The sequence below is a fragment of the Saccopteryx leptura genome, chromosome 2, assembly GCF_036850995.1.
Source record: "Saccopteryx leptura isolate mSacLep1 chromosome 2, mSacLep1_pri_phased_curated, whole genome shotgun sequence".
Taxonomy (NCBI): domain Eukaryota; kingdom Metazoa; phylum Chordata; class Mammalia; order Chiroptera; family Emballonuridae; genus Saccopteryx; species Saccopteryx leptura.
The window spans coordinates 143,486,439-143,500,790 of NC_089504.1; the positions used below are offsets into that span (position 1 = coordinate 143,486,439).

General features: G+C 36.0%; 1 protein-coding gene across 1 annotated transcript in view; it reads right to left on the reverse strand.

Moving 5' to 3' along the window:
- Positions 1-2,859: 2,859 nt before the first annotated feature.
- Positions 2,860-14,352, reverse strand: part of YAF2 (YY1 associated factor 2) — an 81,723-nt gene continuing 70,230 nt past the window's right edge. Inside the window, 2 exon segments of the mRNA XM_066368975.1 lie at positions 2,860-4,247; positions 5,241-5,393. Coding sequence (XP_066225072.1) covers positions 4,010-4,247; positions 5,241-5,393 — 391 coding nt within the window. The 3' untranslated portion in view covers positions 2,860-4,009.

Below are 14,352 nucleotides of genomic sequence, written 5' to 3' on the forward strand. Positions count from 1 at the left end.
ACCTGGTCGTATCACAGGATTTCATATGCACCAGAATCGGCCTACTCCACAAAGGCAGGAATATCTGTACTGGCTAAATAGAATGCTACATTGAAAACATAATGTTTTTTTAAAAAGTTTTAATAATCTGGACTAGTGAAGATGTGCATTCAGGAAAGTAAAGTGTTTCTATAATTCAAGGTAATACTTCTCTATGGTAGCTTTTTATAATGAACTCGTTTTGAAGAAAATCATTCTAAAGTTATTACACTTACTGCCCTAAATACATAGTCTACTAAACACAACTCAAACTTTAATGAGTTATTAAAAATTAATATTTGCAGAAGACAAACCTGCTCTAAGTTGTTTGCTCTCTCTCCGTTCCTATTAATTTTTCTCCATCATCCAGACTGTATCCCAATGCAGAAATTTTCTAATTTCTGCTACTGTTTGTGCTTTGTTTTTCCCTTCTTCTTTCCCTCATTTTTTCCCCATTCCTATTCTTCCTTGCCTTTGATATTAGTAGGGTTATCTTTCATCAATAGCTAGTGAGGGCATTCTTCTCTCGCTTTCATAAAATGATCGGTCATGCCCTGTATTCTGTCACAGCTGTTCTTGTCACTAACTTTTCAATTTTCTACATTTCTTGTCCAGACAATTGAAGGTGATTGTGGTTAAAGGGGAGAGGAGCCAATGCTAATAAGTCAAAATATTATTTTATGGTTATCCTTATCCTTACACAAACTTACTTTTCTTTTTTCCCTTAATTTTCAAAGTACAGCACAAAAATTGTTGTCAATTTCCCAGTTCCTACATCAAGTCTTAAAAGATCCCAGAAAAGAGGTAAGTTGCGACCAAGAATACAACTAAAAAAGGGCCTAAGTGGAAACTAAAACTTCTAGACCATTTAGCATTAATGCACAAACATGCAGAAACAACATTCTATTTTAGGCAATAAATATTTTTATCTTAAAGGTAATAAATATGCAATCAACTTAGAAAAGCTGAAGTTTCTCTTCCTTTTTTTAATGTTGTCTACTATTATCACTATATTTTTAGGAAAGCACTGAATAAAAATAAACCCTTTATTAAGTCAACTATTTCTACTGTGTAATACAAAAGGCTTTAAGAGTATGCTTGTATGCCTCAAATTATATCTTCACTCTTACTTATATCAAAATAAGGTAATAAACTCTAAAAAACATCCAAATTCTTTTTGCATGGAATTTGGTTAAAATAATCCACTGCTGAAATCACAGGGTAAAGTGATTAAACAGAGCTAAAAATGTACCCTAAGCCCAGGCTCTGAATCTTTTTGCATATTTTAACATTAGGTGTAAGTATTGATGAGATTTGGGTCTGCTTCCTCATTTGGAAGTGTTTGAGGTAGGTGAAATGAAGGCAGATGAAGATAATTATGATTAATGAAAGAAAAACACAATTTTAAACTAGCCAACTCAATGGCCCGGGCACTGGGGATGGCTCTGTGGCCTCTGCCCCAGGCGCTAGAATGGCTCTGGTCGCAACAGAGCAACGCCCCGGAGGGACATAGCATCGCCCCCTGGTGGGCGTGCCAGGTGGATCCCGGTCGGGCACATGCGGGAGTCTGACTGCCTCCCTGTTTCCAGCTTCAGAAAAATACAAAAACAAACAAACAAACAAACAAAAAAACTAGCCAACTCAGTTCATTTCTCCTGTCTCATAGTGCATCCCATCAAGCTGATTACAGAAAGATGGCTGGGCTGGGAGCAGAACAAACATCTGATGCAGACAATTCAGTGTAACCTATACAACACAATTACTTTCAGTCATCCAAGAGGGCACAAATCATTTTTGTTGCAAAAAATTTTTTTGTATTTTTGTAATGCGGTTTTACTGATTGAGATAGTAAAGGCTCACACTTACTAAGCATCCAGTCATGTGTCAGGTAATTAAGAACTTGATATGAAGTGACATTTAATCCTCCCAACAACCCTATATGTTAGATACCATTATCATCACCCTATTTAACAGATGGGCAGTGACCTTGAGTAATTTACTCAGACTCACGTTCTAAAACAGGGATTCAAATGGCAGACAGTCTGTACTCTTCATTTCCATGCTATATTATTTCCCCACCAATACAGAAAGATGACTATGTCCTCCCCCCCCATTCAGGTAAAATCCCACCTTCTGTCAGATTTATCTCTTGAAGTCCATTAAAAATACCTCCTGAAAATATCTGAGCATCATCAGAAATCCCAGTACTTCTAAAGCATAGTTTTAATTTAAAATTTAGAATATTTTCCCTGTCATTATTATTTGTAATTTTTGCTATATCTAAAAATAAGTATATAAAAAATTTGAAACGTAAAAAAAACAAACCAATAAGACAAAAAAATTCATGTCTTAAAAGAATATAACCAGTTAGTTGGGGTCCCATTGAAAGTATCTAATAATAAAAACAAATTTTAATTTTTCATTTAATAACACTAAAGAATGAGGTATATAAATGTTTTAATCACAGACTTTTACTGTATGCAATTAACTGTATTTCACAACTAGCATCTTACAAAAAAGACAGTACCATTGTGCCTATAAAAGTACTGCAATTAAACAGAAAATCACATTACCACGTGAAACCACCAAATATCACAACTGTCAGGGTCCACAGTTTTATTTTTTTCTTGAAATACTATCGTGATGTTTTTACGTGATATTTTGTATCCATGTTATGTTTTTGAGTTCACTGCAGAAGTCTACAGGTGGCTATATATTAAGCAAATGGCTAAGAAAAAGCAGGAGACCCTAGGAAAATTTAAGAAGTACTGTGTGGTTTCTAGGTTTGATTTTTAAATATAACATAAACACTTTATTAGTTGTAAACAAAAATGCAAAATCTGTAGTCATAAAAATATTTTATTCATAACTTTACATAACAGTAAGTGGGGCTGTAAATAATTTTTTTATTTGGGGATACTGATAAATGCATAAACTAGCAGTTGTATCTGAAAATAGGGCACTGTGATCTTCATAAGAATTATTACATTTAATAAAAGGCCAATTAAACTGGTTTAAGACTAGTTTTTTCCCAATTCTGTGCAACAGTTCCCATTTCTGTATTAATTAGATTCATACTTCTATAACCCTGGATAAAGTTTGGAGCAAGGAAACAGTGATAGAACTATTAAGTTAAAGCTATTCCAAAATTGCAGCTTTTTAAATATGGCAGGTTTCTTTTCTCTTCTGCTTTTGCCAAATGCTTATAATTATTTGAATTTTAATTTTTCATATAATACAGAAAATACCAGTGTTCCATGACAATAGCACTAAACCTGAATTAGAAAGCTAAATAATCAATGTTTTATTGTTTACTAGTCTGAGAGTAAACATTACAATAAATGAATGTTTTGAAAAATAAGCCAAAAAAAAAAAAGATAAAACCAGAAACATAATTCAGGAATAATAATTTAGTAAAATGTGTCAAAAATATTGGCAATGGTTCATACAAATTCTTTATTTAATAACAATTTTCCTATTTAACCACACCAAGTACCAGCAGGTGTATTAAGAAGATAACCATTAAGAAAATTCTGTTGCAGCAATAGTTGATTAAGTTGACCTTTGACTTGTATACATAGAACTATTTGTTTCACAATTCTCAAATAATACATATTTAGGCAGCTTGCACTATGTTATAAAAATTTAAATTCGTTAACATGCCAATAGTAGAGAATTCAAGAATTATGTGTTAGAATTCACTAAACTAAAAGTGAAAATAGACTTACCAATAACACTGCATAATGAATAATTCAACCACATTTTCATGGCACCTTTAACTGTGGAGATCAAAAAGTTAAAGTCTGGAAATGTTTGGTAGGCATAGATTGCAATAAAATCAAACAAATTCTAACAAACTTCTATTTTATGTAAAACGCAAATTGTGGATTGTACATGACTATGTTTGTCATGAAAATGTGGTACTTCTTGGCATAATCTGGGTATTTGCATGGTATGACAGAAGTGACTAAGAAATTGGAGAAAATAAACTTTAATGAGATTCTCCATTCAGTGATGAGGCTTCTCCTCTGGGTGAAGATGACCTGGACATTCCCCTCTCTGTATTGTCAGAGCTAGAGCCACTCTGACTGTGTTGATCTGCAGAAGCAGCACTAGATGCAGGCGGTGACTTTGTTTTCTCCTTAAAGTCTGTAATAATGACTGTCAGATCTCCAACGGTAACTTCCAAATGCTGAGCACTACTCCGATCCACATTTTTCAATCTTGGCCTACACACACAAAAGATAAAATTTTAAACTAGCTTGTCTGTCCACCAACTTTCTGTGCATATCATGAATCAATCAGGTAAAACAACAAAATGAATAGAACTATTTTTTTAATACATCTATGTTTAAAGCTCTAAATTCATGTGTAACTAGACACAAAAATACCATTAAATGTTTCAAATAATTAACATTAATCAAAACAATCACTCATAAATCTTCTTCAATGTGACAAAAAGCTATGACATTCTGGAAGAAATGATCTCTTAACTCATAATTTTGTAGACAGATTATCAATTTTATTTAAAAAAATGTTTTAGAATGGCAACGACACAGTTACATCACAGAAGAAGTTGATAACATCTAAGGTTATGATATAGCAGGGCTGCTACTCCACTGATGAACATGAATAAGGGCATCGAGACTGTTCGTTCTGCCTGGACCCGTGACCATTCTGATTAAAGCCCATGCAAATACAGAATCTGTGAATACTGTGAATATCACTCCTGGCTTTACAAGTGAAAAGAAATAGCTCAAAAACAAAAGTCTTTTAATCTAGTTAAAAAAAAAAAAAAGCATTCTCACATTTAAGCTTATATTTGTGACCTGTTTAATTTCTAGTACAACTTTCAAACTTAAAAAAAAACCATTTGCAGCCTGACTTGTGATGGCGCAGTGGATAAAGCGTCGACCTGGAAATGCTGAGGTCGCTGGTTCGAAACCCCGGGCTTGCCTGGTCAAGGCACATATGGGAGTTGATGCTTCCAGCTCCTCCCCCCTTCTCTCTCTCTGTCTCTCTCTACTCTCTCTCTCTGTCTCTCTCTCGCCCTCTCTCTCTCCTCTCTAAAAATGAATAAATAAAAAAAAAAGAAAAAAAACCAATTGCATGATACTTTAAGATGAAATATTTCACTTCTATTTTCTATACATCAATATTAAAAAAAATAAGCAGTCAATTTTATTATTTCAAAAGTGCCACACAACACTATTTAAATTTACCTGGTTTTCTTATGACTGTTCTTTTTGCTAGTTGTTTCTTTTTCACTTTTTTCTTTTTCTACTTTGTCTTTTTTCTCTTTCTTTGACTGTGAAGGGGGCACGAACTGCTGAGTAACCTGCTGTGCAACCAACTGAGAGACAGGTCGAGGTTTCCTGTGTACATGTTAAAAAGAAAGGGTTCTTAGTTATTATTGTAACTTACAAATATATATTTCTTATTAGAGAATAGCTCAAATTATGAGAATAAGTATATATTATGATTTTCAAGTATAAAACTCCTTATATGTAAGGTGATATACAATTTAACATATATACACACGCACACACAATTATTATTTTTCCAATCCAACAAAAATAGAAATATCATATAATAGTTAAAAAGTTATAGCCCAAGGTATATGGTCAAACCATTAAAATATAACTTAGATAAATCAACATGAAAATTATTAAAAGTGTCTCAAACTTCATCCTTATATAAGGAAACCCATGTATAAACATAAAATTTTTAAAAATAAATTTCAAAACTTATACTAAAATAACATGTAAAATTTTTCCTCCTCTCTGAGAAAATATCTAACCATCTGTGACAATGACTATTTGTTTTATTTCCTTTAAAATCTTTCATTTATTCGTTTAATAAATATTTGAGTGTTGAAGTTTCCAGTCCTTATCACTCAATTCCTTGAGGCTTCTTACATATCTAGCCACAATCTCACCATGCTTTTTTGACCTTGGAGATCTGCCAGTCCTTTGAGACATGCCTTCTCAGTCATTTAAAAAATATTTATTGAGAAATTACTGTAGGAACTGCAGAGAGATATCTGAGATGTGTCCTGGCTTCAACCTTTGGCCAGTACAAGCTCTTACTCTGCTGGCCCAGATCAAGCTCCCAGCTTTGGCAAAAGTCAAGATTCAAAGTAAGTAATCTCTATGTTCTTAAAATGAGAGAAAAAGACCGAGGAGGGGAAAAAGAAAAAAAAGGAGGATAAAATAAAAATTCATTTCAACAGATGATCTATAAACAATAGTAATTTTATTGTCTGAAAAGTCCTGGCCCTATTTTGGTCAGTAGAGTTACTTAAAAAACAGGGTTTTTTTATGCATCTAGGGTAAGACAAAATAGAAATCAATGAGAAAATACTGCATAATCTACAATTCAATGCTGCAAGGAGGAATCTTTTGAAGGAGAAAACAGGAAACAGTATCTAAAACAGATTTCAGCAGATGGATAATGAGTTTTGTTTAGAGCCTAAAGAATCTGAAATACAGGAAGGATATTCAGGAAAAATGTCCGAAGTAGAACTGACCGAGAAATCACGGTTAATGATGTAGATTAAGAGTTACACAAATGGATGTGATACTGAAAGCATGGTAATTAATGGCTGAGCGTATTCAAAAAATGAACTTAAAGGTTAAAGAAGAGATTCTCAAATTTAAGATACATCAGAATCACCTGGAAGGCTTAGCCCTACTTCCAAGGTTTCTGATTCCATAGGACTGAGGTAGAGCCCAATAATTTGTATTTCCAACTAGTCTCCAAGTTACACTGATGCCTCTGGTCTAGCCACCACACTTTGAGAAGAAGCTTGAAGAATTGTAACATATTAGTACTACTGTAGCATAAAGTTTGAGACAAAAAGGAGGGAGTGGCAGATAAATAAAAAAGGCAAGGCTGAATGGCTAGGAAGGAACCTGATAATGAAAAGCTAAGGAGTCTGATTTACCCTTCAAAGATGGGAGATCACTGAAGAAACTCCAATTTAAATTTTACAAAGATTATTGGCAGCAGTCTTAAGGGGAAAGGTACAACAGAAGCAAGGAAACTTAGAAAGCTCCTTTAAAAGATCAGGCAAATGGCGTGCAGGGATCCCGGGTTCGATTCCCAGCCAGGGCACACAGGAGAAGCACCCATCTGCTTCTCCACCCCTCCCCCTCTCCTTCCTCTCTGTCTCTCTCTTCCCCTCCTGCAGCCAAGGCTCCACTGGAGCACAGTTGGCCTGGGGACTGAGGATGGCTCCATGGCCTCTGCCTCAGGCGCTAGAATGGTTCTGGTTGCAACAGAGCAACGCCCCAGATGGGCAGAGCGTCGCCCCCTGGTGGGTATGCCGGGTGGATCCCGGTTGGGCGCATGTGGGAGTCTGTCTGACTGCCTCCCCGTTTCCAACTTCAGAAAAATACAAAAAAAACCCAAAAACCTTTAAAAGACCAGGCAAAATTAATGGAGCATGAATTAAGGAAACAGCAGTGGAGTTATGTAAGACAGACTGAAGAAGCAGAATCAAGGGGACATGATGACTTATCAGATGTGTCTTTCTCACTTCTCAACCAACATTCCTTTAGCAAAACATACAGCAATCCTTGCCCGGGAGTGGCCAACTTATGTGGGTAAGTTGGCCACATAAAAAAAAGAAAAAGTCTTAGATGTTGATAAATGCTATGAAGAAAATAAAGTAAGGAACACAGGGAGTATTGGGGAAGAAGTTCCAGTTTTAATTTTGTCTTGTTTCCTCTTCTAAAATAAACTCCACAAGGGAAGAGATGGTATTATGGACCACTATATAACAAGGACCAAGCACAGTACTAAATTTGCTGAAGAATGACTAAATAAAATCAGGTTTAATGAGGAATTAAGTTTTTTTTGTTTTGTTTTAAAGGAGTAATGTCTAAGCTTACTCATTGGCCAGGATTAACCATTCACTACACAGAAGGAAACAAGTAATGAAAAAGTAAGAATAGCAAGCATTAATTTCTTTTTTTTGGCAAGAGAATGAGTGTACATGAGAGACAGGAAAAGAGATAGATGAGAAGCATCAACTCGTAGCTGTCTCACCTTAGTTGTTCATCGATTGCTTTCTAATTATGTACCTTGGCTAGGGGCTCCAGCTGTGCCAGTGACCCCTTGCTCAAGCAAGTGACCTTGGGTTTCAAGCCAGAGACCATGGGATTCCATCTCTGATCCTATACTCAAACCAGCGACACAGCACTCAAGCTGGTGAGCTTGCACTCAAGTTGGATGAGCCCACACTAAAGTTGGCTAACTCGGGCTTTCAAACGTGGGACCTCAGTGTCCCAGGTCAATGCTCCATCCACTGTGCCGCCACCGGTCAAGGCTTAATTTCTCTTTTAATAATGATGGAGTATAAAAACAGAAAGAAAGCTCAAAGGTGTGGCAGGATTGAGAAAATATTTGTTTAGGCCTGACCTGTGGTGGTGCAGTGGATGGAACATTGACCTGGAATGCTGAGGTTGCCGGTTTGAAACCCTGGCCTTGCCTGGTCAAGGCACATATGGGAGGTGATGCTTCTTGCTCCTCCTCCCTCCTCTCTCTCTCTCTATGTCTCTCTCTCTCTCTTCTCTAAAATGAATAAATAAAATCTTTAAAAAAAAAAAAGGATTTGTTTAGACTAGTGCCTAGTGAATAGTGAGTCACATAAGATTTAGTCACTCCAAGATATAAAATGCAACTGAGATGTAGTAATCATTTGGTCTCCAAGGTAATAGGGATCTCTGAATCTATTCCTTTCATAATAAATGAAGGTTCAACAACTTCCTTTATTACATTTGGTACTGTTATTCCCTTCCCTTTTGCATCCCAAAATTTAATTCAAAATAAATTTATAAAAGCATTAATGAGTTAAATTGAATTGCAATAAAACTGTAAACATTAAAATAAATTTACATTCTTTTAAATCTAGAGAAAAATCCTTAAGTTTTAAGCAATCAATAAATTGATGATATTCAGAAGCCATTAATACTAACTTAAAATATAAGGTCTACCGGAAAGTTCTGTCCGTTTCTATCACAAGTTTTGACATGTAAGCACATGTTTATTTGGTGCATGTGTGCCTATTTTTATCACTTAATGTATACATACTGATGTAGCAAATTAACTAAAACAAAGTTGATTCACGTTAGTCTTATGTGTGAAGAGTTAGTGTACCCATGGCTACTGATAAAGTTCATTTACGCCACTGTAATTTTTACGAATTTCAACAAGGAAGAAATGCCACAGAAGCATGTCTGTCACATCCACCATATTCCCCTGACTTAGCACCCTCCGACTATCACTTGTTTTTGTCCTTAAAAAATTTTTTGAAGGGCAGAAAATTCAAAAATGAAGATATCAAACAAGCACTGGTTCAATTTTTCGCATCAAAAGATAAAACATTTTTCAAAAATGGGATATACAAATTGCCCTCACGCTGGCAAGAAATTATTAATAATAATGGCAATTATATTATTTAATAAAGTTTATTGACAGTAAGAAAAATTTGTATTTTGTTTTATTCCAAAAATGAACAAACTTTCCGATAGACCTTATATATACTTATATTCTGTTTAGTACTGACTTTAGGTAAAATTGATTATTTTTCTAGGTTTTTTTGGATTCATTAATGACCTCAATACCCAAACGCTGTTTTTTTTCCTAAGATCTAAATATCTCAATTATGGATACTATGATCATGAAGATTTTCAGGAATATAACTGTTGTGCTGTGCTTAGGTACAAAATATTTTTATAACATGATCAAACACTCCATCTCCCCTCCAGCATTTGTCTCCAAGTGGGTACCCATCTATTTGTGACACAGTCTTCAACATTGTCACTCCCACTTTCAAGTGAGAAGGGATAATCCTAATTCCCCAACTTCACAAATCTTACAAATTCTGCCAAGTCTTTTTCATATTTAACAAGTTTTATGGCTCCAGAATCTTCCTAGAATAATTTTCCCTTTTATACTGCTCATATAAAATATGAGTCCATTAATGTGAAAATGAAAGCATATTAGTAGAACAGAATTTACTTCATAAAACGATGATGCTAAATTAAATAAACTAATAATTTATTTCCAAATGAGTTATGAATATAGAATTCTTCTAAGTGTTAAATTTTCAGTGTTAAGAACAAAATAATTAATATATACTCTCCTACAGGCAAAACCAACGGAGAAAAAACAATTAGTTGTACTGCTCAGGTGACAGACTGGACTAAGGAGACAAGCTAGAAGACTAAACTAGAAATGAAGTAATAGTAATATGGATTCATTGTATGGTGTAGTCAGGGGAATGAAACCGAAGCAGTGAATCTGATGACATTTCAGAAGGATAATATAACCTGATGTGTGCTGAATAAGGGGAATAAAGAACTCTCCCCAAATGGGAGTTAAACTGAAAGAAATGAATTCAGTGTTATGAACTGAATGTCTGTGTCTCTCGTCCTCAAATTCGTATGTTGAAATCCTACCCCGCAAGGTGATGGTATTAGAGGTAGAGCCTTTGGGAGGTGATCAGTCAGGTCATGCAGGTAGAGCCCAGATTAATGGAATTAATGTTCTTATAAAAGAGGCCACAGAGAGACCCCTTGTCCCTTTTGTGATGTGAGGAGACAGTAAGAAAATGGTTGTCAATGAGGAAGAGTGTGATCAGACACAATTTGCCAGTGCCATGATCTTGGACTTCCCAGTCACAAGAATTGTGAGAAATGTTTGTTATTTATATCCCACACAGTCTATGGCAGCTCATATGGATTAAGACAGACAGTTACAGGAATCCACAAGCATAACTATTCTAAATAGGAGGGACTGATGAACTTGGTACTGGCCATGTTGGGTTTGTAGAATTTATAAAATATAAGCAAAAATGTCCTTCGGGGAAGTGAAAATGTAAGACTAGGGGTCTGATAAGCAACCATATGATCTCTGTACCTATTGTTGTGTAACTGATTTTATTTTTTTAATCATCAACAAATTTTCTAGTGGTTCCCTTATTGCTCAAGAAAAATGTTATTTCTGGCCTGACCAGGTGGTGGCACAGGGGATAAAGCATCCACCTGAGATGCTGAGCACCCAGGTTCAAAATCTTGAGGTCGATGGCTTGAGCAAAAGCTCGCCAGCTTGAGCATGGAATCATAGACATGATCCATGGTCGCTGGCTTGAGCAAGGGGCCACTGGCTCGGCTGGAGCCCCCCAGTCAAGGCACATTACATTATGAGAAGCAAATAATGAACAACTAACATGCTGCAACTATGAGTTGATGCTCTCATCTTTCTCCCTTCCTGTCTGTCCCTATCTCTCTCTTGGGTAGTTGTATTTCCTACCCTCTTTTTATCGTAAACCTTATTAAATGTATACTATCCGTTCTTTTATTGCTTTTTTAATTGTGGTTTTTCACTCGAAGATTGTAATTAACTCTTCTGTTCTAGGATTATTTGTTCTGGTTCAAATTTGGAAGAAAAACACAAAATAGAAATGCATATGTATACATATACCTTACTACTGAAATAGTTTTTTGTTGCTCTATACAGGCTAAATGAGCTTTAAAGATCCTTCACTGAAGATAGAGGGAACATAGTTTACAATGATATTTTTATATTATAAAGTGACTCGTCACCATGCCCTGTTAAAAAGAAAGGCCTCCTATCTCCAGAAAGTGTAAGGTGGTTTAATCATGGTCCCTTTTTCTATTTAATGAGAAAAATAAGGAGTAGAGTAGGAATTTTAGAGGTGGCAGATAGTTAACTAAGAAAATAAAGGGCAGGGCATATTTTAGAAGGTATGACCTTTTATGTTCAGGGATTTATCATTTGGGGTTTTGACAATACACCTGTAATGCCAACAGTTCGGTGATAACAAATTTGAAAGGTTCATCTAGTTAGTAAAATATCCCAGCTACACTCTATTATCTTCTTACATGTTATGATTAAGCTGTAACTTGTGAAATACAGTATTTAAGAATTTTGGTATCCCTAAGTGTCTCTATATATCCATCATAAATGCCCAAATGGACTGTGTAAAGTTTAGCAGGTCTGTTGATTTACTGTAATGTAAGAAAAAAAGGAACATTTCAACAACCATTTAATGAATATCTACTATTCATCAGAACAAAATATTTTAGAAGCTGTTAAACCTCCCATGTGAATAGGAGGCTTACTTTTTAAGATTTTATTTATTCATTTTAGACAGGAGAGAGAGAGAAAGGTGGCAGTGAAGGAATAGCAGGGAAGCATCAACTCGTAGTTGCTTCCTATATGTGCCTTGACACGGCAAACACAGGGTTTCGAACCAGACCAAAGCATTCCAGGTCAACACTTTATCCACTGTGCCACTACAGGTCAGGCAAGAGGCTTAATATGTTGCATTTCTAATTTTGTGTCTGCCCTTCACCACCACCACCCTCCAATACAAATTTTATGTGCTAAGTCTAAGAAAAATGCTTTAAGCTTGATCAATCTCATTACAATTTAGCTTTGTTAAACTGGACAAGCAAAATAAAAAACAAACAATATAATACAATAACTGGTTCTTTTCTAAAAGAGGCAGCATTACTCATAGCTCAAAAAGAAGCAATCTGGTTCATAACACTAAAATATATGGTAAATTGAAGCAATATAACAAATCTCACTAAGTAAAAAAGACTGAACAAAACTCAAACCTGTTGTGAGTCTGTTGATACATTGTCAACAAAGCCCAAAAATCTAACCAAGGAAGATTTATAAGCACCCACCCTGACTGACAAATTTATTTCACACTTAAACTTGTCGGGTACACGGTGAGAAGCTTCATCATATAACAATACAGACTTAGCCCGTGCCCTCATAAAGTTTACTTAGAGGAGAAAGACACCACACAAAAATGAAAATAAAAGTAAACTTTGTCAAAAGCACTTAAAAGAAATAAGTGTGCCATGATAGAGAAAACAGGACTTATTATAGACAGGGTGGAAAGAACTTTAGTTCACGTTTAAACCATCAGTACACCAGGAAAAAGAGCCATGGCACAAACCCCTTTTTTAAATATGTTGACATTTTATAAATAATTTACAGATGAAATTAAAAAAACAATGATTAAAAATTGTAGTAACACAGTAAACCTACCTTTTTATTCCCTAATTACATGGTTTTAAAGGCATACAGACCTAAAATACAGTTGTTTTTTTATTCTTTTTTTTTTTTTTTTTTTTTAGAGAGGAGAGAGACAGAGAGGGAGAGAGAGGAGAGAGAAACGGGGGGGGGGGGGGGGGGGGGGGGGGGAGGAGCTGGAAGCATCAACTCCTTGACCAGGCAAGCCCAGGGTTTCGAACCGGCAACCTCAGCATTTCCAGTGTTGGGTTTTTTGTGTGTTGTTTTTTTTTTGTATTTTTCTGAAGCCGGAAACGGGGAGGCAGTCAGACAGACTCCCACATGTGCCCACCCAGGATCCACCTGGCATGCCCACCAGGGGGCAATGCTCTGCCCATCTGGGGCCTCGCTCTGTCGCAACCAGAGCCATTCTAGCGCCTGAGGCAGAGGCCACAGAGCCATCCTCAGCACCCGGGTCAACTTTGCTCCAATGGAGCCTTGGCTGCGGGAGGGGAAGAGAGAGACAGAGAGGAAGGAGAGGGGGAGGGGTGGAGAAGCAGATGGGCGCTTCTCCTGTGTGCCCTGGCCGGGAATCGAACCCGGGACTCCTGCACACCAGGCCGATGCTCTACCACTGAGCCAACCGACCAGTGCCTCAGTGTTGTTTTTTAATGTAACTAACTCATCAGCTATTATGTCTAATCTTGGGAACATCTTATAAACACTGGTTTCCTGAATTTATATACACCTCTGATAAATTTTGGCTAATCTTTACATCCACTTCTTACACTGGCATTGTCAAAACATTTTACTTTGAAAACCTTGATGGCTCATCATATTTTGAAAAGAGAACAGCCATTTTCTTTGCTCCAAAATTACCAAACATTTTCATTTTTAGACTAGTATATATACATATCCTCCAGTATCTATCCATTTATGAATCATATCAAATACATGTTGGTGTCAAATATTATAGAAGAATACCATCACATGTCCTAATATCAAAATAAGATGGTTCAAGTTCACTGAGGCAAAATATCGCATGATGAAATCCTTTTGTTGAATGACTACCCACGTGAGAAACCGTATTTCCTTTTTGTCCTTCAACATATATTGTTCATGTAACAACTCGAGTTTGCAAAAAGGTCATCTAGGATGTTGTCACTTGAAAATCTGGTCAGAGAGCTCTAGCATTATGCAGCCTATAAGCATTAGCAAACACAAAGAAATGAAAAATTACTCCATGGCAAATCCCTGGATTTCTCCTCCCATCTA